At 44.0% G+C, this 21,724-nt stretch overlaps 5 protein-coding genes and 1 pseudogene across 6 annotated transcripts; 4 read left to right on the top strand and 2 right to left on the bottom strand.

The window, feature by feature from the left end:
* The first annotated feature begins 377 nt into the window (after positions 1-377).
* Positions 378-4,488, top strand: LOC142384000 (dnaJ homolog subfamily A member 4-like; annotated as a pseudogene).
* Positions 4,473-5,882, bottom strand: LOC142383998 (small ribosomal subunit protein eS27-like). Its single transcript, XM_075469898.1, has 4 exons — positions 5,779-5,882; positions 4,972-5,080; positions 4,781-4,891; positions 4,473-4,653 (listed from the first exon to the last, which is right to left on the bottom strand). Exons 1-4 carry the CDS (start codon positions 5,812-5,814, stop codon positions 4,625-4,627), a joined length of 285 nt encoding a protein of 94 aa, XP_075326013.1. The 5' UTR covers positions 5,815-5,882; the 3' UTR covers positions 4,473-4,624.
* Positions 5,563-10,558, top strand: LOC142384001 (ras-related protein Rab-8B-like). The gene is made up of 9 exons (XM_075469900.1): positions 5,563-6,301; positions 6,418-6,476; positions 7,039-7,099; positions 7,217-7,277; positions 7,383-7,460; positions 7,626-7,715; positions 7,803-7,868; positions 7,966-8,016; positions 8,626-10,558. Exons 1-9 carry the CDS (start codon positions 6,237-6,239, stop codon positions 8,716-8,718), a joined length of 624 nt encoding a protein of 207 aa, XP_075326015.1. The 5' UTR covers positions 5,563-6,236; the 3' UTR covers positions 8,719-10,558.
* A 991-nt stretch (positions 10,559-11,549) lies between these two features.
* On the top strand, positions 11,550-17,040 carry LOC142383995 (dnaJ homolog subfamily A member 4-like). The gene is made up of 8 exons (XM_075469895.1): positions 11,550-11,668; positions 12,078-12,219; positions 12,597-12,771; positions 12,864-12,968; positions 13,069-13,296; positions 13,380-13,610; positions 13,717-13,817; positions 13,932-17,040. Exons 2-8 carry the CDS (start codon positions 12,088-12,090, stop codon positions 14,133-14,135), a joined length of 1,176 nt encoding a protein of 391 aa, XP_075326010.1. The 5' UTR covers positions 11,550-11,668; positions 12,078-12,087; the 3' UTR covers positions 14,136-17,040.
* On the bottom strand, positions 17,025-18,360 carry LOC142383999 (small ribosomal subunit protein eS27-like). Its single transcript, XM_075469899.1, has 4 exons — positions 18,291-18,360; positions 17,524-17,632; positions 17,333-17,443; positions 17,025-17,205 (listed from the first exon to the last, which is right to left on the bottom strand). The coding sequence occupies exons 1-4, from the start codon at positions 18,324-18,326 to the stop codon at positions 17,177-17,179; spliced, it is 285 nt and encodes a 94-aa protein (XP_075326014.1). The 5' UTR covers positions 18,327-18,360; the 3' UTR covers positions 17,025-17,176.
* A 216-nt stretch (positions 18,361-18,576) lies between these two features.
* Positions 18,577-21,621, top strand: LOC142383997 (ras-related protein Rab-8B-like). 2 transcript variants are annotated; one of them, XM_075469896.1, is made up of 8 exons: positions 18,579-18,858; positions 19,421-19,481; positions 19,599-19,659; positions 19,751-19,828; positions 19,994-20,083; positions 20,171-20,236; positions 20,334-20,384; positions 20,467-21,621. In XM_075469896.1, exons 1-8 carry the CDS (start codon positions 18,735-18,737, stop codon positions 20,557-20,559), a joined length of 624 nt encoding a protein of 207 aa, XP_075326011.1. In that variant the 5' UTR covers positions 18,579-18,734; the 3' UTR covers positions 20,560-21,621. The 2 variants fall into 2 exon arrangements, with proteins under 2 accessions (XP_075326012.1, XP_075326011.1); XM_075469897.1 differs by lacking the exon at positions 20,334-20,384 and having other exon boundaries at positions 18,577-18,858.
* The last annotated feature ends 103 nt before the right edge of the window (positions 21,622-21,724 follow it).

The raw sequence follows: 21,724 nt of genomic DNA, 5'->3' as shown, positions 1-21,724 counted from the left end.
AAATGTTTTGGGGACAAACACTGGTCAGTAGGGCCCCCTACGATTTTTTTTGCTTGGGGCCCCCACAGACTCTACAATCGCCACTGGTCCCCATCCCCCCTTACAGCCATTGTCAGACTCGTACTCGTACTCCAGGTGCGTCGCTTACTTAAAAAAAATCCGGGTTACTGTAATTTTGAATTTTTGTCGTAAAGTGGATGTTACTGACGTCATCATCGTGCTACTACCACAGACAGCCCACAGACCTGCTGCCTATTTATTCATTCGGCTAAAATTCAAAATTACAGTAACCCGGATTTTTTTAAGTAAGCGACACACCTCCACGTTATCAGTGCTAGTGTACAGTAATTAATAAATTATAAACAGCATAGTTTGTGCCTGTATAACGTTGTCCATAGGAAACCGTTTCATGGCCGAATATCTCAAGAGAGCAGCCAGACGCCTCTCGAATATCTTCGGAACAGCTCCAAATTACCAACAACAAGCAGGGGTGAGTAGAACATCATGTTATAATGTGAAATCAAGGGCCCAATGTAAAAAAGACGGTCTTGTCCTTAAGTATCCTTTACACCGGTTTGAAACGACCGTTCAGCTAAATTGGTTCATTGTGAAGGTTGTTTCATTCAAGCGAAATGTTACCGACCTGACGCTTGGTTATTTAATTATGGTGTGTGTGTTTTAAAAGGACCCGAGCAGCGAACTGTGGTGTGTAGCAGCAGTGGAATAAAACTTAGCTGTGGTTCGACGTGAACCGTTTGTGGGTGTGCAGAGGGGATTTTAGGTCATGTGAAGCAACTTTTGGCAATGGTATTGGATATCTGCCACTCACTGACTAGAGTGAACCACATTTAACTATTCGTGCTGCCTCAGTGAAAACCTCAGTGAAAACCTCCAAGTGAGAGGTCTGGTGGCCTACTGAGTTTTCCTCCACACAATGTCATGTTTAAAGCTAACATACGTGCACGGTCTGGTTAATATGAACATAGCGTGTGTAGTGTTTGATAACGTCAGTCTTGACATGTTTCTAATGTTTTTTTTGTTTTGTTTTTTGTCATTGTAGACTTTTGATTTGAACGATGAGGTCCGGGAGAAAAAAAAACCCAATACAATTCACATGTAGCATGTTTAACTTGCGTTATTATTTTACAGATTGATCACCATGGTGCACGAAACCGGCTTCTACGATCTCCTGGGTGTGAGCCCAAAAGCCTCGGCGGACGAAATCAAAAAGGCTTACAGTAATCTCGCGTTGAAATATCACCCTGACAAGAACCCGAGTGAAGGAGAGAGGGTGAGTGACGCGGGGAGCTTTTCCACGGTGTCACCCGGTGCCGCTAGTGGGCGCTGCGGGGAATGTTCAGTCTAATTTTAACTCGCACTGAGAGCTTTCTGGAACCATCCAGTCCTGCAGCTCCTCTGTTGACGCCTGGCTGGGAAATATTAGCCTGTTACTGAGGGTCTGAAGGGTACACTCAGGGTTTAAAGAGATTGTGAATTTATCATATTATCAAGCTGACATATTTATAAATAAAACTCGTCACAAAAGTCGGTAATCAATCTATTTGTCATTATCAGTTACCAGAGAGAGTTATCTTGTGTTTTAGTCTAACCTCAGAATTGTTTTAAAGTGACTTAATGTTTCTTTCCTTTATATATTTATTTATGCAGTTCAAGCTCATATCTCAAGCCTATGAGGTGCTGTCTGATCCAAAGAAGAGGGACCTCTATGACCAAGGAGGGGAACAAGCCATTAAAGAAGGAGGCATGGGCGGAGGAACATCTCCAATGGACATGTTCAACATGTTCTTCGGAGGTGGTGGACGGATGCAAAGAGAGAGAAAAGGTGGAATATATTATATATGCATAAAACTTCATCGAGATTCTATTTTTAGTGACTACAGCCGTCCGAACATCACTGTTTTCTGTTTCCTTTAGGGAAGAATGTCGTCCACCAGCTCAGTGTTACTCTGGAGGAGATGTACAATGGGTCAACAAGGAAGCTCGGACTTCAGAAGAGCGTCATTTGTGAGAAATGTGACGGTAAGCCCTCACAATTGAACTGAAACAGATGTCCGCAACACTAATGTGTGTTCAGCAGCATTAAAAAATGAACTTGTCTGCGACCCGTCTCCGTTCACAGGTTACGGTGGGAAAAAGGGTACCTTGGAGAAATGCACAAATTGCAAAGGAAGAGGCGTCCAAATTAAAGTGCAGCAGATTGGACCGGGCATGATTCAGCAGATCCAAAGCATGTGTCCCGACTGCCAGGGACAAGGCGAGAGGTTTAACTCGAAGGACCGCTGCAAGAACTGCAATGTAGAGGCCTGCGCGGGACAGAATTTACAGTCCCGCTCCCGCCCGCACCTGTCATATTTTGTCCCGCTCCCGCCCGCAATTCCCGCATGATTCAGACGTTCGCGTTACTTCTCACGGAAGTTCTTGTCATTGGCTTGAGGAAAGAAACATGATCTTAGCTGCGCACACCACTGTCCGATCCTTCACGTGGGGCACACAGTGCAGGAGCGCATTAGATGGCACAAGCAGCTGAGGCTTTACAGCAATAAGCCTACCTACCAAAATCTACCGTGAATATTAAGACTAATACATTGTACATATGTTATATGCCACTCCTCACATTTCCATTCTTGGAAGTAAAAGTATAAATTTTTAGTTAATATGATTTTAAACACAGCGTGATGGAGCCCCGCCCCCTACTTTGAGTGGATTTGAGCATAAATATCTAAGCCTACTACAGCTCACGTTACATTGATTTAAATGCAAACAAGTGGAATGAAAACAATATGTGTTATTAATTATCCTACCTTTTCTAAACCCAGAATGTTGAAAATGTAACATGTAATCCAATTATTATCTAGGCTAAGTAGGTTGCCCTGTCCCTCGTCGTTGTGCAATGCGCATCTCCTGAATAAAAGGAGAGATAGATCGCGCTTTTGAACTTCTTTTAGTTAGGCTTTATTTCTTCTCAGTTTCTCAGTTTCCTCTCACGTTTTTAGTTAGCGGGACTGCAGCTTATCACCGCTCCCGCCCGCTCCCGCACTAGGCACTCCCCCTCCCGCCCGCGCCCGCAATGAGCTTTCAAAATGTGTCCCGCGCCGCACTGCTTTGCGTTGGGTCCCGCGAGTTCCGCGGGACTCCCGCGGGAGTGCAGGGCTCTACTGCAATGGACACAAAGTAGAGTGCAAGAAGGAAATCCTTTAAGTTCACATCGAGAAAGGTGAGCCACCCCGATTATCTACGAGGGCACATTTGGGGGGGGGGGGGGGGTCTCAATAGCGAATGTCTTCCTAAACAATCTAAACTGATAAAACAATATTTGTTTTTCAGGTATGAGATGCGCAGCAAATCACATTTCACGGCGAGGGCGACCAAGAACCTGGACTGGAGCCGGGTGATGTAATCACTGTCCTGGATCAGAAGGACCACCCAGTTTTCCAGAGACAAAATGAAAATTTAATCATGAAGATGGAGCTCAAACTTGCAGAGGCCCTGTGTGGTTTCAAGAAGACCGTCCAGACGTTAGACGACAGGACGCTCATCATCAATTCACAGCCAGGTACAGTGCTCATGTCCGCTGTTCCGGAGTTGGTTTACCTGGCGTTTTGAGCTGGGAATATTTGTTGCGTGACTATACTAACTTGTGACATTTTTTATCAACAGGTGAGGTAATTAAGCACAACGACAGGAAATGTGTGCAGAAGGAGGGTATGCCGATATACAAGGATCCTTATGAAAGGGGGCAGCTTATCATTCAGTTCCAGGTAAGAGACTTAACTGCAAATCATTTTCAAAGTGACGCATCTATGAAGTTGGACCTTTTTTTTTTTTTTTTTTTTTGGACACGTGAAACAATTGGCTGACAATCACTTATCCTTTAGGTGGAGTTCCCAGAGAAACAATGGCTCCCAGAGCATCTCATGTTCCAGCTGGAAAGACTGCTTCCCCCCAGAGAAGATGTGATGATAACCGATGAAATGGAGGAGGAGGACCTCTGTGAGGTACAGTCGCAGTCACGGCAGAAAGGCTACGCCGAAGCATACGAGGAAGACGAGGCCTCCAGAGCGCAATGCCAGACACAGTGATTGTAGTGTAGAATCTCATCTCTTTGTGAAACACGCGGGGGTTCTTGTTAGTGTTTACAGTTGACTCATGCCTATAAAGACCCTGTTGTACGACTGTACTCTGAAATGGTGGCATTCAGCTTCCAAAGGTTGTTAATTTTATTTTCATGATTTTAATCCGGGGGAACAAACGGACATGTGCGTTTCTAATGTTAGCAAAATGATATCTGTGTTTCCTGCCTTGCGTTCTCGTATTTCAGATCAACGTCATTTCTTTGTACGTCTTTCTCAAATTAACGGCACAAATGTTCCGAAAGGACAATTGTATGCTTTCTGTGAAGGTAATGTCACGACAAACGGTGTTGGTCATTTGTTAAATAAAGTCTCACGGCATTTCAACTTTTTAAAATGACTCTCTTTATTGATTTTTGTCAATTTCACATAAAAGCTGAACATCCGTATCGGGATGAGCCCGATCAGCACTTTACATTCATTCGTGGAACGCTCGACTTGGCTACAGACGTGAATAAGTGTGGAATGCCATTTTAATGCTGCTTCCTCCGGAACGAGCAGCCTGTGAAGCAGAAAACAAAAGGAATTAGACTGCTTTCTACTACAGTGTGGTTGACGTACAGGGTAGGATACGGAGAACTTTTGAAGTGGCTGAACAATCGTAGCTTTAGTAATAATGATAGTGTTACCCTCAGTCAGTCTGGCCTTTCCTCCTTTTGGCTGGCACAGTACTGTTGAGCATCCCACACAAAGCACCACCGTCTGTGCATGGCTGAACATCGTGGTGATCTTGTAGCAGCCTTTGAAGAAATGGCATCAAACAGTTTAACACTTAACGTGTCTATGAATGCGTTTAAGATGTACTGTGTTGTATGTGTACCCGGGCACTTGACGTCCATAAAGTAGGAGTTCGGGCTCTGGACAAGTCTTTTCTTTTTATGCTGTCTTCGCTCGTGGTCAGTTGAAGGATGGAGGAGGTCTTTGGCCAGCTTAAAAAAAAATAGATTGGAAGATGCAAACAATTTCTCACATTCAATGTGAAATCAAATTTTTATGTGTGTTTACACCTGATTCTGTTATGCACCAAATTTGTTTGGCTTATTGCATTCACTCAGATAACCAGCCATGCCATGCTATTTGTATTCTTAAAGGGATACAAATAGTGTCAGGTGAGTTAGAAATGCATAAAAACAACGAACGAGCAATTGTGAGAACAGCTATAAAAATACAGTGGGATTACACAAATCTATTGGGACGCATCTGCACCGGGTTCAGTCAAAGTGAAAGTATTTGAAATTTAAATTGAATATCTAGCTACAAGTGACGTTTCGGTGGCCCCCAAAGACGTAAACACATGAGCTTTTCTTTAAAAGCAGTGGTGAATTATCAACAGAAAGGACTAAATTCCGACAATAAGGAGAGGGCTGTTTCTCGGCAGGAAGTTGTTTTGCAACAGATTATGCTTACACATAGGCTACTTATTTGATACTGTTTCCACAAATAAGACCCGACCGTAACGGACTGCTACATTTGCTAACTTTATCTTCTGCTACATATCAGCGACACGACTGCGAGAGTTTACATCGTGGGCCCGTTATTGTGTGATGGCAGAAACTCCGCCACAAAGCGCAATGGTGGCATAGCTAAGAGGGGAAAAAAACTAATTACTTAAAAGTTTGCAACTTACGGGCATTTTGCACTGTGAGCGACGCAATCTGCGCATGCGTGTGCTGCGGGACGAGAGAACTGAGGGTAGTGTTTATCGCTAAAACGTGTGCATTTTGTTTTTTTTTTTTTTTACTAAATCCAAATTTTGACACCTTTTTTGGAGTGTGACTCCAGTTCCAGTAGAACTTTTGGATTTCTGCACGCTTAATTGTGCTCAATTTATTGTTGAACGTATTAAAAAGGAGAATATCTAAATAACCTTTAATTTTCCACGGTTCCTTTTCTTGTAGCCTACATCTATTGAAGCCGTGGACTACACTACCCATGTTGCAAAGCTAAGTATTACGTCACCCCTTCACGGCACCGGTCTGCTCTGCTGCCAATCGCGAACAGACAGCTGATTTCCAGACCGGTGATCCCAGCCGGCTCGCGACCGCCGTTGGATATCGATAACGTTAGAGCACAAGATCCATTTAAATGGCAAAAACGTACGATTATCTCTTTAAACTGTTGCTCATCGGAGATGGTGCAGTCGGTAAGACATGTTTTTAATCAGTGATTTGTGTATTCTGTGTCTGTCTGTTGCACTGACTGTATGAGCTACTGGATCCTTAAATTTCCCTCGGGATTAATAAAGTATCCATCCATCTATCTTTCTGTGTCTGCTGTTCAGATTCAGCGAGGACTCCTTCAATACCACCTTCATATCCACAATAGGTGAGTACCCTGCGGACGCCCCTAAAGGAAAATTCACACCTATTAAACACAACGTTATACAGAGCTTATTAGGTGATTTTCTACTAGCAGTAATTCCTGTAAGTTGGGTTTTTTTCTTTTTCTTAATTCATATCATGCAGACCCGTTATTTCTAAATTAGCTTAGAGCTGGGCAGTGGGACTGAGAGACAAATGATCATTATTTTCTGTAGGCTTATCAGTAAGGCCAGATATAATATGGAAAATATATAGTTTAGACTTTTGACCTTTGAGAGCTATAGCCTATCACATTATATTGTGCACATCAGTACTGCTATGATATTGTTGTAATTTGCATAATCACCATGATAATATTTTACTGCTGCTCGTTTTGCTGCGATCTTAACTGATGTTCTACTACATTTTCACATTAGATGTTTTGGTTTCAAGGCACAATCACATGTTTGGGAAATACCTAGTCTGCTGTGTTGACTCGGTGTCATCTTTGATGATGTCATGTCAGTGATCAGCGCAGTAAGCATTAGCTTATGCTGCTCTGTCTGGACTTGTGTATTCAAATGCAGGGATAGACTTCAAGATCAGAACAATAGAGCTGGATGGAAAGCGAGTCAAACTCCAGATTTGGTAAGTGGTAAATTCCAATGGGCTTCCCCTTTTAAGAAAAAGTGAAAGTGTAACTGCTCTTTGAGAGAAGGGCTTCCTTGTGAACCTGGTCGCTTTTTTTTTGCTTCATGTGCTCAGGGACACTGCAGGGCAGGAGAGGTTTCGCACCATCACCACAGCTTACTACAGGGGAGCGATGGTAAGTCCCCTCATTTCCAACTTGTGACTGTAAATCTGCCTTACCCTTTAAAATCAGAGCTCATGTGTCTCTCATGTGGTTTTCTTGGTGTTTTTGATTTCTCAGGGCATTATGTTGGTCTATGACATCTGTAACAAGAAGTCCTTTGACAACATAAAAAACTGGATACGGAACATTGAAGAGGTGAGCTCTGAATTTCTATTACTAGCAAAACACTGTCTCTCTCTCTGTCTCTCGAATGAATGAATGCATAACCGGTAAAATGAGCGTTTTGAATAGGACAAAATTTCATGTGACGCTCAGTGTTTTGCATCAGCCTTTTCTAATGAGACTTTACAACTGTCTCAGCATGCCTCATCGGATGTGGAGAAGATGGTCCTGGGCAACAAATGTGACATGAGTGACAGGAGACAGGTGTCTAAAGACAAAGGTGAAAAAGTGAGTCCCTGCAGCCAGCCATTAGTAAAAACAAATTCAGTTATCTGATCAGTCAGTGAGCCAAACATTGGATTTTATCTCCTCTAGCTGGCTATCGACTATGGGGTTAAGTTCTTGGAGACGAGCGCAAAGTCTGGCTTAAACGTAGAAGAGGTGAGTTGAGTGTTTTTGCCCTGAAAGTAAGACAGCAAATGGCCAATATACAAGACGTGTAGATTGAACCTCTGCTTTTCTTTTTCTGTCACTGAAGGCTTTTTATACCATGGGAAGAGACATATTACACAATCTGAGCTCAAAGACGGTGTTAGCCCGATTCTTTATATTGGAAGCCCAAGAATCAGTTGGAGCAGTCTTAAGTTAAACAAAGTATTTATTGGAGGTCACAGGTCAAGTATCAGCGCTGGACTTGGAGAGACAGAGTTCTCGCATGAAATCCGTCCGACCAAGTCCCGAGATCCGGAAACATTTCATATTTATGTTCACCTTTATCTCAGAGGTTGTACCTACATTTGACGACGCATCATTGAATATTTACTCATGCTGTGAGCAGGCCATCCACCGTCTTTGTCATGTTCTTTGGATGTGATAAGCGATGTGTGTGTGTGTGAGTGTTGTTTCAGGCGTGCATCTACTGCACCAGACCTATCTGTCCTAAGAGCCGCTTTATCTGACCCAGTTATTTTATCCCGCTACGTCATCTTAAAGTGTTGGACATACATTTGCGTTGTATGAGCAGAGTGTACCGTACAAACTAGGAAAATAGATTATCTAGAGAACTACAGAATATGAATACATAAAGTCTAAGAATAAAGCCAATTTATAACAACGGTAAGTAGTTGGGACTCTCTTAAAATAGATGCTACACTTGGTGTGACTAATGCTGACTTCATCACATTCTTCCCCTTGGTAGACTGACAGCAGTGGCGGAGGATCAGGGAAACCAGTCAAGATCACAGACAAAAAGTCCAAGAGAATTAAATTATTCAAGTGCTCGCTCCTTTAGGCCGCTGGCCTCTGGTGTGCACATCTCCAGCGTGACCTTTCCGTTTTAGAGGACTCCTGCCTCTCGGGCTTCTTCGCCACAGCAGCACTGCTAATAATCCGAGGGCCTTACTGCGAGCAGAGGTCACCGGTTCATGTGTGGATGAGACGCTGCCCTGATCTGCTGACCAGAAGAGGATCAATGAGGAATGAGGCCTGGTTCCTTTTCTATCTGCCCATGCATAAGACTTGTGCCCCATCAACAGCAGTGGTTTGTAGCTTGACCTGCAGTGCCTGCTCACAATGGGGAATAATTCTGCTGGCGTTTATAACACATCTGTTAGATATCATAGAACATATATGTATCAGTTGCACACTATTGTCTTATAAATGGGGAAAACAAAAACAAAGATTCTTTGATATATCGTAGCATCCTTTTATAAACTCAGCAGTGGCGGAGGATCAGGGAAACCAGTCAAGATCACAGACAAAAAGTCCAAGAGAATTAAATTATTCAAGTGCTCGCTCCTTTAGGCCGCTGGCCTCTGGTGCGCACGTCTCCAGCGTGACCTTTCCGTTTTAGAGGACTCCTGCCTCTCGGGCTTCTTCGCCACAGCAGCACTGCTAATAATCCGAGGGCCATCTTTGCAGTATTTCTTGCTACCGTCTGTTTGTCTACAGACGCATTTTTGGGGTCTTTATTCGGCAGTATATCACGAAACATTTCCCATTGACTTTCATTTTTGTCCATACTCCCATGGCATGAGATGCATGAGAAGGAATGTCCCAGAGATCGTTATGACACAGTTGTAAGGTTTGCCATGTTTGCTCTTATGTAACAGAAACACCATCCACTTTTATTTCACTGCGGTCAAGTGAGCAGGCGTTCGTCTTTTCCTGATTTAAAGTGCGGCCGTATTACAGAATTTATGGCAAATGCAGGAAGTCCATGATACGGAGTGTGCAAATATTTTACTCAACTGTAAAATCCCTTTGATCCATAATTTCTGACAAAGGCGTGTACACTTGAACTCAGGACCATCCTTACCGTTTAGTAATCAGCCTCAAAGTTCACATTTTTAGTTTGTAAAGGGAGATTCCTTTTTTTTTTTAAATATCGGTTTTGTTTATTTGTTCAAAATAAGAATGAAGCTGACCAAATCAAGAGGATTACACTCCCAACAGAGGGAAAACTAAACAACTCAGCTGAAAACTGAAAACATCATTACAAACCCTCCATGTCTCCACTCCACATTTGGGAAACAAATAACATCATTCACTAATAAAATGTGGATGTGTGAGCAGGAAGTGACTATAAACTGTAGATATAGTCTGAAATCATTGTTGACGTTGTTTATTCATTGTTCACAAATCACACAATTCCATTCACTACTCTCTGCCTGCTGAAATGTTTCCGAGTCCATGTCGATGCAACTCAACATAGAACCACCTGCAACAGGTGTCACACTGAATCTGTAAAAGGGCAAAGGCGAGAAATGTTTTTGCTTTCTTCATGGTAATCACTAAGTAAATTATGTACTGTTCTACAACCTTTTGATGACTATCTTCATTTGATTATTCTCCAGATCAAAATGTTGTCATTGTTGAAATCTCAATCTAATGCACACTTTCTTTTTGGAATTCTTGATAGGAAAACATGCATATACCTATGGCTGAGGAGTTAACCTCAGATTGTCCTAGCACAGATGATTAGCTGTCATTTCTCATCCTTTTAGGCTCTTGCTTGCCGTCATCCACTTTAAAACAAGGCATGCAAAATGTGCGGAGAAAACCTTTTAAACAACTTACCCAGTTTGTTAAGTCAGGCCCTTTAAGTGGTGGTTTGACTGCTTAGCACATGGCACAGCTGGTCTCTGTGTTAATCACCAACAGAAAGTTGAAAATATTAGATTTACCACTACTGCCACCACTAACAATTGTTCTTATGATAAATAAAATAATGATTTACTTGTTTTAGCGTATAGAGAATTGGTTTACAAAGAGGTTTTTTTACAAAAAATTCACTAAGCGAGTCAATCAGTCAAAGTTTCTGTCATGACTTTGAATTTCGCATTCTTCAGAAATAGAACAAAATTATTTGAGACGTATCAAAAGAATTAAACTGCAGTGACAGTGTTTGATATAGAATCAGTTCTTGCAAACCTGTCTGATGTAATGCGCATAATGCCCTTTTCACTTCAAAATAATGAACTTTGAGGCTGAATTTCTCCAAAATAATACAGTGAATATGCTTGATACTGAGTGAGTAAACAGTCAAAATGTTCCCGAGTTCATGTGTATCAACCTTTGTCAGAAATTATGGATCAAAGGGATTTTACAGTAGCATAAATATCGCGCACAATGCCTTTTTCACTTCAAAATAATGAACTTTGAGGCTGAATTTCTCCAAAATGAGACAGTGAATATGTTTGATACTGAGTGAGTGAACAGTCAGGATGGTCCTGAGTTCAAGTGTATGAACCTTTGTCAGAAATTATGGATCAAAAGGATTTTACAATTGAGTAAAATATTTGCACGCTCATCATGGACTTCCTGCATTTGCCATAAATTCTGTAATACGGGCGCACTTTAAATCAGGAAAAGACGAACGCCTGCTCACTTGACCACAGTTTTATTTCGGGCTGTTTGGCGTCCAATGCTTTGCAATACCTCCACCCACTGTGCTCCACACCGAGGTAACACGACCCCTCTGGAAATTGGGTCAAGACGTTTAGGAAGCTGAAATGGCAGCTCCACCCCTCCTCCCTCTTGCCTTTTATGCGCCGGTCTGTTCTAAACTGCAGTCTCTCGGAGCTAACGACACATCCGGTTTTTCCTCTCAGAGCTCTCCAGAAAGTTCTGTACAGCGGTGAGGTTATAAAGCCTGAAGACGGAGCCGTCCCCCCCCCTCAGACAGTCAGTGTCAGAGTAACTCGCGCGCCAGCAAAGCAAGGACCACGGACATTTGGCAAGTAAGTATCCTTTACACCGGTTTGAAACGACCGTTCAGCTAAATTGGTTCATTGTGAAGGTTGTTTCATTCAAGCGAAATGTTACCGACCTGACGCCTGGTTATTCATCTACACGTGCTGCCTCAGTGAAAACGTATTGTCCAAGTGAGACGTCTGGTGGCTTACTGACTTTTAGCATCCACACAATGTCATGTTTAAAGCTAACATACGTGCGTGGTCTGGTTAATATGAACATAGCGTGTGTAGTATTTCATAACGTCAAAGTCTTGACATGTTTTTAGGTTTTTTTTTTTTTTTTTTTGTCGTTGTAGACTTTTGATTTAAACGATGAGGTCCGGGAGAAAAAAAAATCCCAATACAATTCAATGTATAGCATGTAGCATGTTTAATTTGCGTTATTATTTTACAGATTGATCACCATGGTGCACGAAACCGGCTTCTACGATCTCCTGGGTGTGAGCCCAAAAGCCTCGGCGGACGAAATCAAAAAGGCTTACAGAAAACTCGCGTTGAAATATCACCCTGACAAGAACCCGAGTGAAGGAGAGAGGGTGAGTGACGCGGGGAGCTTTTCCACGGTGTCACCCGGTGCCGCTAGTGGGCGCTGCGGGGAATGTTCAGTCTAATTTTAACTCGCACTGAGAGCTTTCTGGAACCATCCAGTCCTGCAGCTCCTCTGTTGACGCCTGGCTGGGAAATATTAGCCTGTTACTGAGGGTCTGAAGGGTACACTCAGGGTTTAAAGAGATTGTGAATTTATCATATTATCAAGCTGACATATTTATAAATAAAACTCGTCACAAAAGTCGGTAATCAATCTATTTGTCATTATCAGTTACCAGAGAGAGTTATCTTGTGTTTTAGTCTAACCTCAGAACTGTTTTAAAGTGACTTAATGTTTCTTTCCTTTATATATTTATTTATGCAGTTCAAGCTCATATCTCAAGCCTATGAGGTGCTGTCTGATCCAAAGAAGAGGGACCTCTATGACCAAGGAGGGGAACAAGCCATTAAAGAAGGAGGCATGGGCGGAGGAACATCTCCAATGGACATGTTCAACATGTTCTTCGGAGGTGGTGGACGGATGCAAAGAGAGAGAAGAGGTGAAATATATTATATATGCATAAAACTTCATCGAGATTCTATTTTTAGTGACTACAGCCGTCCGAACATCACTGTTTTCTGTTTCCTTTAGGGAAGAATGTAGTCCACCAGCTCAGTGTTACTCTGGAGGAGATGTACAATGGGTCAACAAGGAAGCTCGGACTTCAGAAGAGCGTCATTTGTGAGAAATGTGACGGTAAGCCCTCACAATTGAACTGAAACAGATGTCCGCAACACTAATGTGTGTTCAGCAGCATTAAAAAATGAAGTTGTCTGCGACCCGTCTCCGTTCACAGGTTACGGTGGGAAAAAGGGTACCTTGGAGAAATGCACAAATTGCAAAGGAAGAGGCGTCCAAATTAAAGTGCAGCAGATTGGACCGGGCATGATTCAGCAGATCCAAAGCATGTGTCCCGACTGCCAGGGACAAGGCGAGAGGTTTAACTCGAAGGACCGCTGCAAGAACTGCAATGGACACAAAGTAGAGCGCAAGAAGAAAATCCTTGAAGTTCACATCGAGAAAGGTGAGCCACCCCAATTATCTACGAGGGCACGTTTGAATGTGTTCCTAAACAATCTAAACTGAAAATAAATATTTGTTTTACAGGTATGAAAGATGGGCAGAAAATCACATTTCACGGCGAGGGCGACCAAGAACCTGGACTGGAGCCGGGTGATGTAATCACTGTCCTGGATCAGAAGGACCACCCAGTTTTCCAGAGACAAGATGAAAATTTAATCATGAAGATGGAGCTCAAACTTGCAGAGGCCCTGTGTGGTTTCAAGAAGACCGTCCAGACGTTAGACGACAGGACGCTCATCATCAGTTCACAGCCAGGTACAGTGCTCATGTCCGCTGTTCCGGAGTTGGTTTACCTGGCGTTTTGAGCTGGGAATATTTGTTGCGTGACTATACTAACTTGTGACATTTTTTTTATCAACAGGTGAGGTAATTAAGCACAACGACATGAAATGTGTACAGAACGAGGGTATGCCGATATACAAGGATCCTTATGAAAGGGGGCAGCTTATCATTCAGTTCCAGGTAAGAGACTTAACTGCAAATCATTTTCAAAGTGACGCATCTATGAAGTTGGACCTTTTTTTTTTTTTTTTTTGGACACGTGAAACAATTGGCTGACAATCACTTATCCTTTAGGTGGAGTTCCCAGAGAAACAATGGCTCCCAGAGCATCTCATGTTCCAGCTGGAAAGACTGCTTCCCCCCAGAGAAGATGTGATGATAACCGATGAAATGGAGGAGGTGGACCTCTGTGAAGTAGACTCACAGTCACAGCAGAAAAACTACGCCGAAGCATACGAGGAAGATGAGCCCTCCAGAGTGCAATGCCAGACACAGTGATTGTAGTGTAGAATCTCATCTCTTTGTGAAACACGCGGGGGTTCTTGTTAGTGTTTACAGTTGACTCATGCCTATAAAGACCCTGTTGTACGACTATACTCCAAAATGGTGGCATTCAGCTTCCAAAGGTTGTTAATTTTTATTTTCATGATTTAAAATCCGGGGGAACAAACGAGACTCCCTCGTCCTGCTGGGGGACTTCAATGCTCACACGGGCAATGACAGTGAGACCTGGAGGGGCGTGATTGGGAGGAACGGCCCCCCCGATCTGAATCAGAGTGGTGTTTTGTTATTGGACTTCTGTGCTTGTCACGGACTGTCCATAACAAACACCATGTTCAGGCATAAGAGTGTCCATATGTGCACTTGGCACCAGGACACCCTAGGCCGCAGCTCGATGATCGACTTTGTGGTTGCATCGTCGACTTGCGGCCGTATGTCCTGAACACTCGGGTGAAGAGAGGGGCGGAGCTGTCAACTAATCACCACCTGGTGGTGAGTTGGCTCCGCTGGTGGGGGAGGAAGCCGGTCAGACCTGGCAGGCCCAAACGTATTGTGAGGGTCTGCTGGGAACGTCTGGCGGAATCCCCTGTCAGAAAGAGTTTCAACTCCCACCTCCAGAAGAGCTTCAACCATGTCCCGGGGGAGGTGGTGGACATTGAGCCCAAATAGGCCATGCTCCGTGCCTCCATTGTTGAGGCGGCCGACCAGAGCTGTGGCCGTAAGGTGGTTGGTGCCTGTCGTGGCGGGAATACCCGAACCCGCTGGTGGACACCAGTGGTGAGGGAAGCCGTCAAGCTGAAGAAGGAGTCCTATCGGGCCTTTTTGGCCAGTGAGACTCTGGAAGCAGCTGATGGGTACCGACGGGCCAAGCGGAACGCGGCCTCGGCGGTTGCTGAGGCAAAAACTCGGGCTTGGGAGGAGTTTGGGGAGGCCATGGAGAATGATTTCCGGACGGCCTCGAAGAGTTTCTGGTCCACCATCCGGCGGCTCGGGGGGGTGGGGGGAGTGGTGCACTGTCAATACCGTGTATGGTGAGGGCGGGGCTCTGCTGACCTCATCTAGGGACGTCGTGAGTCGGTGGGGGGGAATACTTCGAGGGCCTCCTCAATCTTACCGACACGCCTTCCGATGAGGAAGCAGAGTTGGGGAGCTCGGACGTGGGGCCTCCCATTTCTGGGGCTGAGGTTGCCGAGGTGGTCAAAAAACTCCTCTGTGGCAAGGCCCCGGGGGTGGATGAAGTTTGTCCCGAGTTCCTCAAGGCTCTGGATGTTGTGGGGTTGTCTTGGTTGACACGCCTCTGCAGCATTGCATGGACATCGGGGGCAGTGCCTCTGGGCTGGCAGATCGGGGTGGTGGTCCCCCTCTTTAAGAAGGGGAACCGGAGGGTGTGTTCCAACTATAAGGGGATCACACTCCTCAGCCTCCCTGGTAAGGTCTATTTGGGGTTACTGGAGAGGAGGATCCGCCGGATAATCGAATCTTGGATTCAGGAGGTGCAGTGTGGTTTTCGTCCTGGCCGTGGAACAGTAGACCAGCTCTATACCCTCAGCAGGATCCTGGAGGGTGCATGGGAGTTCGCCCAACCGGTCTACATGTGTTTTGTGGACTTGGAGAAGACGTTCGACCGTGTCCTTTGAGGACTCTTGTGGGGGGTGCTCCAGGAGTATGGAGTGCTGGACCTCTTGATATGGGCATTTCGGTGTCTGTATGACCGGTGTCAGAGTTTGGTCCGTATTGCCGGCAGTAAGTCGGACATGTTTCCTGTGAGGATTGGACTCCGTCAGGGCTGCCCTTTGTCATCGATTCTGTTCATAATTTTTATGGACAGAATCTCTAGGCGCAGCCAGGGCGTTGAGGGGGTCCGTTTTGGCGACCTCAGAATCGGGTCTCTGCTTTTTGCGGACGATGTGGTTCTGTTAGCGTCGTCGGGCCGTGACCTTCAGCTCTCACTGGAGCGGTTCCCAGCCGAGTGTGAAGCGGCTGGGATGAGAATCAGCACCTCCAAATCCGAGACCATGGTCCTCGGCCGGAAAAGGGTGGATTGCCCTCTCCAGGTCGGGAATGAGATCCTTCCCCAAGTGGAGGAATTCAAATATCTTGGGGTCTTGTTAAAGAGTGAGGGAAGAATGGAGCAGGATATTGACAGACGGATCGGTGCGGCGTCTGCAGTGATGCGGGCTCTGCACCGGCCCGTCGTGGTGAAAAAGGAGCTGAGCCAGAAGGCAAAGCTCTCGATTTACCGGTCAGTCTATGTTCCTACCCTCACCTATGGTCACGAGCTGTGGGTAGTGACCGAAAGAATGAGATCACGAATACAAGCGGCCGAAATGACTTTCCTCCGCAGTGTGTCTGGGCTCTCCCTTAGAGATAGGGTGAGAAGCTCGGTCATCCGGGAGGGGCTCAGAGTAGAACCGCTGCTCCTCCGCATTGAGAGGAGTCAGATGAGGTGGCTCGGGCATCTGGTTAGGATGCCTCCTGGACGCCTCCCTGGTGAGGTGTTCCCAGGACACGTTGGAGAGACTATGTTTCTCGGCTGGCCTGGGAACGCCTCGGGGTCCCCCCAGAAGAGCTGGAGGAAGTGGCCGCGGACAGGGACGTCTGGGTTTCTCTGCTTAAGCTGCTGCCCCCGTGACCCAATCCCCGGAGAAGCGGAAGATGGATGGATGGATGGATGGATGGGAACAAACGGACATGTGCGTTTCTAATGTTAGCAAAATGATATCTGTTTCCTGTCTTGCGTTCTCGTATTTCAGATCAACGTCATTTCTTTGTACGTCTTTCTCAAATTAACGGCACAAATGTTCCGAAAGGACAATTGTATGCTTTCTGTGAAGGTAATGTCACGACAAACGGTGTTGGTCATTTGTTAAATAAAGTCTCACGGCATTTCAACTTTTTAAAATGACTCTCTTTATTGATTTTTGTCAATTTCACATAAAAGCTGAACATCCGTATCGGGACGAGCCCGATCAGCACTTTACATTCATTCGTGGAACGCTCGACTTGGCTACAAACGTGAATAAGTGTGGAATGCCATTTTAATGCTGCTTCCTCCGGAACGAGCAGCCTGTGAAGCAGAAAACAAAAGGAATTAGACTGCTTTCTACTACAGTGTGGTTGACGTACAGGGTAGGATACGGAGAACTTTTGAAGTGGCTGAACAATCGTAGCTTTAGTAATAATGATAGTGTTACCCTCAGTCAGTCTGGCCTTTCCTCCTTTTGGCTGGCACAGTACTGTTGAGCATCCCACACAAAGCACCACCGTCTGTGCATGGCTGAACATCGTGGTGATCTTGTAGCAGCCTTTGAAGAAATGGCATCAAACAGTTTAACACTTAACATGTCTATGAATGCGTTTAAGATGTACTGTGTTGTATGTGTACCCGGGCACTTGACGTCCATAAAGTAGGAGTTCGGGCTCTGGACAAGTCTTTTCTTTTTATGCTGTCTTCGCTCGTGGTCAGTTGAAGGATGGAGGAGGTCTTTGGCCAGCTTAAAAAAAAATAGATTGGAAAATGCAAACAATTTCTCACATTCAATGTGAAATCAAATTTTTATGTGTGTTTACACCTGGTTCTGTTATGCACCAAATTTGTTTGGCTTATTGCATTCACTCAGATAACCAGCCATGCCATGCTATTTGTATTCTTAAAGGGATACAAATAGTGTCAGGTGAGTTAGAAATGCATAAAAACAACGAACGAGCAATTGTGAGAACAGCTATAAAAATACAGTGGGATTACACAAATCTATTGGGACGCATCTGCACCGGTTTCAGTCAAAGTGAAAGTATTTGAAATTGAATATCTAGCTACAAGTGACGTCTCGGTGGCCCCCAAAGACGATGAGGATACACAACGTAAACACATGAACACATCAACAGAAAGGACTAAATTTCGACAATAAGGAGAGGGCTGTTTCTCGGCAGGAAGTTGTTTTGCAAGAGATTATGCTTACACATACTTATTTGATACTGTTTCCACAAATAAGACACGACCATAACGGACTGCTTATACATATCAGCGACACGACTGCGAGAGTTTACATCGTGGGCCCGTTATTGTGTGATGGCAGAAACTCCGCCACAAAGCGCAATGGTGGCATAGCTAAGAGGGGAAAAAAACTAATTACTTAAAAGTTTGCAACTTACGGGCATTTTGCACTGTGAGCGACGCAATCTGCGCATGCGTGTGCTGCGGGAGGAGAGAACTGAGGGTAGTGTTTATGCATAATGTTTTATTTTTTTTTACTAAATCCAAATTTTGACACCTTTTTTGGAGTGTGACTCCAGTTCCAGTAGAACTTTTGGATTTCTGCACGCTTAATTGTGCTCAATTTATTGTTGAACGTATTAAAAAGGAGAATATCTAAATAACCTTTAATTTTCCACGGTTCCTTTTCTTGTAGCCTACATCTATTGAAGCCGTGGACTACACTACCCATGATGCAAAGCTAAGTATTACGTCACCCCTTCACGGCACCGGTCTGCTCTGCTGCCAGTCGCGAACAGACAGCTGATTTCCAGACCGGTGATCCCAGCCGGCTCGCGACCGCCGTTGGATATCGATAACGTTAGAGCTCAAGATCCATTTAAATGGCAAAAACGTACGATTATCTCTTTAAACTGTTGCTCATCGGAGACAGTGGAGTCGGTAAGACATGTCTGCTGTTCAGATTCAGCGAGGACTCCTTCAATACCACCTTCATATCCACAATAGGTGAGTACCCTGCGGACGCCCCTAAAGGAAAATTCACACCTATTAAACACAACGTTATACAGAGCTTATTAGGTGATTTTCTACCAGCAGTAATTCCTGTAAGTTGGGTTTTTTTCTTTTTCTTAATTCATATCATGCAGACCCGTTATTTCTAAATTAGCTTAGAGCTGGGCAGTGGGACTGAGAGACAAATGATCATTATTTTCTGTAGGCTTATCAGTAAGGCCAGATATAATATGGAAAATATATAGTTTAGACTTTTGACCTTTGAGAGCTATAGCCTATCACATTATATTGTGCACATCAGTACTGCTATGATATTGTTGTAATTTGCATAATCACCATGATAATATTTTACTGCTGCTCGTTTTGCTGCGATCTTAACTGATGTTCTACTACATTTTCACATTAGATGTTTTGGTTTCAAGGCACAATCACATGTTTGGGAAATACCTTGTCTGCTGTGTTGACTCGGTGTCATCTTTGATGATGTCATGTCAGTGATCAGCGCAGTAAGCATTAGCTTATGCTGCTCTGTCTGGACTTGTGTATTCAAATGCAGGGATAGACTTCAAGATCAGAACAATAGAGCTGGATGGAAAGCGAGTCAAACTCCAGATTTGGTAAGTGGTAAATTCCAATGGGCTTCCCCTTTTAAGAAAAAGTGAAAGTGTAACTGCTCTTTGAGAGAAGGGCTTCCTTGTGAACCTGGTCGCTTTTTTTTTGCTTCATGTGCTCAGGGACACTGCAGGGCAGGAGAGGTTTCGCACCATCACCACAGCTTACTACAGGGGAGCGATGGTAAGTCCCCTCATTTCCAACTTTTGACTGTAAATCTGCCTTACCCTTTCATATCAGAGCTCAGGTTTTCTTGGTGTTTTTGATTTCTCAGGGCATTATGTTGGTCTATGACATCTGTAACGAGAAGTCCTTTGACAACATAAAAAACTGGATACGGAACATTGAAGAGGTGAGCTCTGAATTTCTATTACTAGCAAAACACTGTCTCTCTCTCTGTCTCTCGAATGAATGAATGCATAACCGGTAAAATGAGCGTTTTGAATAGGACAAAATTTCATGTGACGCTCAGTGTTTTGCATCAGCCTTTTCTAATGAGACTTTACAACTGTCTCAGCATGCCTCATCGGATGTGGAGAAGATGGTCCTGGGCAACAAATGTGACATGAGTGACAGGAGACAGGTGTCTAAAGACAAAGGTGAAAAAGTGAGTCCCTGCAGCCAGCCATTAGTAAAAACAAATTCAGTTTTCTGATCAGTCAGTGAGCCAAACATTGGATTTTATCTCCTCTAGCTGGCTATCGACTATGGGGTTAAGTTCTTGGAGACGAGCGCAAAGTCTGGCTTAAACGTAGAAGAGGTGAGTTGAGTGTTTTTGCCCTGAAAGTAAGACAGCAAATGGCCAATATACAAGACGTGTAGATTGAACCTCTGCTTTTCTTTTTCTGTCACCGAAGGCTTTTTATACCATGGGAAGAGACATATTACACAATCTGAGCTCAAAGACGGTAAGTAGTCGAGACTCTCTTAAAATAGATGCTACACTTGGTGTGACTAATGCTGACTTCATCACATTCTTTCCCTTGGTAGACTGACAGCAGTGGCGGAGGATCAGGGAAACCAGTCAAGATCACAGACAAAAAGTCCAAGAGAATTAAATTATTCAAGTGCTCGCTCCTTTAGGCCGCTGGCCTCTGGTGTGCACATCTCCAGCGTGACCTTTCCGTTTTAGAGGACTCCTGCCTCTCGGGCTTCTTCGCCACAGCAGCACTGCTAATAATCCGAGGGCCTTACTGCGAGCAGAGGTCACCGGTTCATGGGTGGATGAGACGCTGCCCTGATCTGCTGACCAGAAGAGGATCAATGAGGAATGAGGCCTGGTTCCTTTTCTATCTGCCCATGCATAAGACTTGTGCCCCATCAACAGCAGTGGTTTGTAGCTTGACCTGCAGTGCCTGCTCACAATGGGGAATAATTCTGCTGGCGTTTATAACACATCTGTTAGATATCATAGAACATATATGTATCAGTTGCACACTATTGTCTTATAAATGGGGAAAACAAAAACAAAGATTCTTTGATATATCGTAGCATCCTTTTATAAACTCTACCTGTTGTCATATTTCCTATGATGATGCTGTGAGATCAACATATTTTAAAGTCTCAGCACTGATTGTATTTGTCTGTGTGAATACATGTATATTGTTAAGCTTATGGCCTTCAGTTGCGCTGGCTTCCTTTCTGCCTTGAAGGAGTCTCAGTTTTGTGGAAAAAAAAGACAAAAATATGCATAAATGCAACATTTTGTATTCAATTATTTATTCATTCAGTTTTTAATGGATCATACACAGGTTTCTGCTTAAAGGAGACTGTGGAGGAAATGCTTATTTCTTAAAAGTCGTACTTAATACTGTAATACAATTGTCAGTATTTGCATGAGAGCTGTTGGAAGACCGCTGACTGGTTGCTACCAAGCTCACAGGATCTGAAAAAAAAACAATGTTTACAGACAGTATTAGAAAATGCCAACTATATATATAGAATGCTAATGTTTTTGCTGTTCATATTGTGTATGCATGTGTTTCGTATTTTCTCCTGAAACAGTAGACATCCTTTAGGTTCCTTCTAATATCTCTAAGTGGAAAACGTAGCAGTTTGGGAAAGCTGTAATGTGATTGTCTCTGTAAGCTCCTGTATGTTACGACAATGGAAAGTATCAAGAGTAAAGAAAGTTGGTCTTTATAAGAGTGTGCGGGTTTTCACTACAATGGATTAAAATCTAATGTTAACAGCATGACTTAAAATGCTGACGTTTTTAATGATCATCCCATCACTGACATTTTGTTAT

The sequence above is a fragment of the Odontesthes bonariensis genome, chromosome 7 (assembly GCF_027942865.1).
Source record: "Odontesthes bonariensis isolate fOdoBon6 chromosome 7, fOdoBon6.hap1, whole genome shotgun sequence".
In the NCBI taxonomy this organism is placed as follows: Eukaryota; Metazoa; Chordata; class Actinopteri; order Atheriniformes; family Atherinopsidae; genus Odontesthes; species Odontesthes bonariensis.
The sequence above is the reverse complement of the archived record's forward strand: the minus strand, read 5'-3'. Positions and strand labels throughout refer to the sequence as shown.

What these genes read in the sequence shown, in the direction of transcription:
- LOC142383999 (XM_075469899.1), bottom strand. Translation starts at nt 18,326, where the DNA reads ATGCGCAGATTGCGTCGCTCACAGTGCAAAATGCCC. An exon ending in TATGGACGTCAAGTGCCCGG is followed by an intron (nt 17,444 to 17,523) that starts GTACACATACAA and finishes ATTTCTTCAAAG; the next exon opens with GCTGCTACAAGATCACCACG. An exon ending in AAAGGCCAGACTGACTGAGG is followed by an intron (nt 17,206 to 17,332) that starts GTAACACTATCA and finishes TCTGCTTCACAG; the next exon opens with GCTGCTCGTTCCGGAGGAAG.
- LOC142383995 (XM_075469895.1), top strand. Translation starts at nt 12,088, where the DNA reads ATGGTGCACGAAACCGGCTTCTACGATCTCCTGGGTGTGAGCCCAAAA. An exon ending in GATGCAAAGAGAGAGAAGAG is followed by an intron (nt 12,772 to 12,863) that starts GTGAAATATATT and finishes TGTTTCCTTTAG; the next exon opens with GGAAGAATGTAGTCCACCAG. An exon ending in AGCTTATCATTCAGTTCCAG is followed by an intron (nt 13,818 to 13,931) that starts GTAAGAGACTTA and finishes CTTATCCTTTAG; the next exon opens with GTGGAGTTCCCAGAGAAACA.
- LOC142384001 (XM_075469900.1), top strand. Translation starts at nt 6,237, where the DNA reads ATGGCAAAAACGTACGATTATCTCTTTAAACTGTTGCTCATCGGAGAT. An exon ending in GGATACGGAACATTGAAGAG is followed by an intron (nt 7,461 to 7,625) that starts GTGAGCTCTGAA and finishes CAACTGTCTCAG; the next exon opens with CATGCCTCATCGGATGTGGA. An exon ending in ACAATCTGAGCTCAAAGACG is followed by an intron (nt 8,017 to 8,625) that starts GTGTTAGCCCGA and finishes TCCCCTTGGTAG; the next exon opens with ACTGACAGCAGTGGCGGAGG.
- LOC142383998 (XM_075469898.1), bottom strand. Translation starts at nt 5,814, where the DNA reads ATGCGCAGATTGCGTCGCTCACAGTGCAAAATGCCC. An exon ending in GCTCACAGTGCAAAATGCCC is followed by an intron (nt 5,081 to 5,778) that starts GTAAGTTGCAAA and finishes TTTTTTTTTAAG; the next exon opens with CTGGCCAAAGACCTCCTCCA. An exon ending in TATGGACGTCAAGTGCCCGG is followed by an intron (nt 4,892 to 4,971) that starts GTACACATACAA and finishes ATTTCTTCAAAG; the next exon opens with GCTGCTACAAGATCACCACG.
- LOC142383997 (XM_075469896.1), top strand. Translation starts at nt 18,735, where the DNA reads ATGGCAAAAACGTACGATTATCTCTTTAAACTGTTGCTCATCGGAGAC. An exon ending in CTTACTACAGGGGAGCGATG is followed by an intron (nt 19,660 to 19,750) that starts GTAAGTCCCCTC and finishes TTGATTTCTCAG; the next exon opens with GGCATTATGTTGGTCTATGA. An exon ending in GGATACGGAACATTGAAGAG is followed by an intron (nt 19,829 to 19,993) that starts GTGAGCTCTGAA and finishes CAACTGTCTCAG; the next exon opens with CATGCCTCATCGGATGTGGA.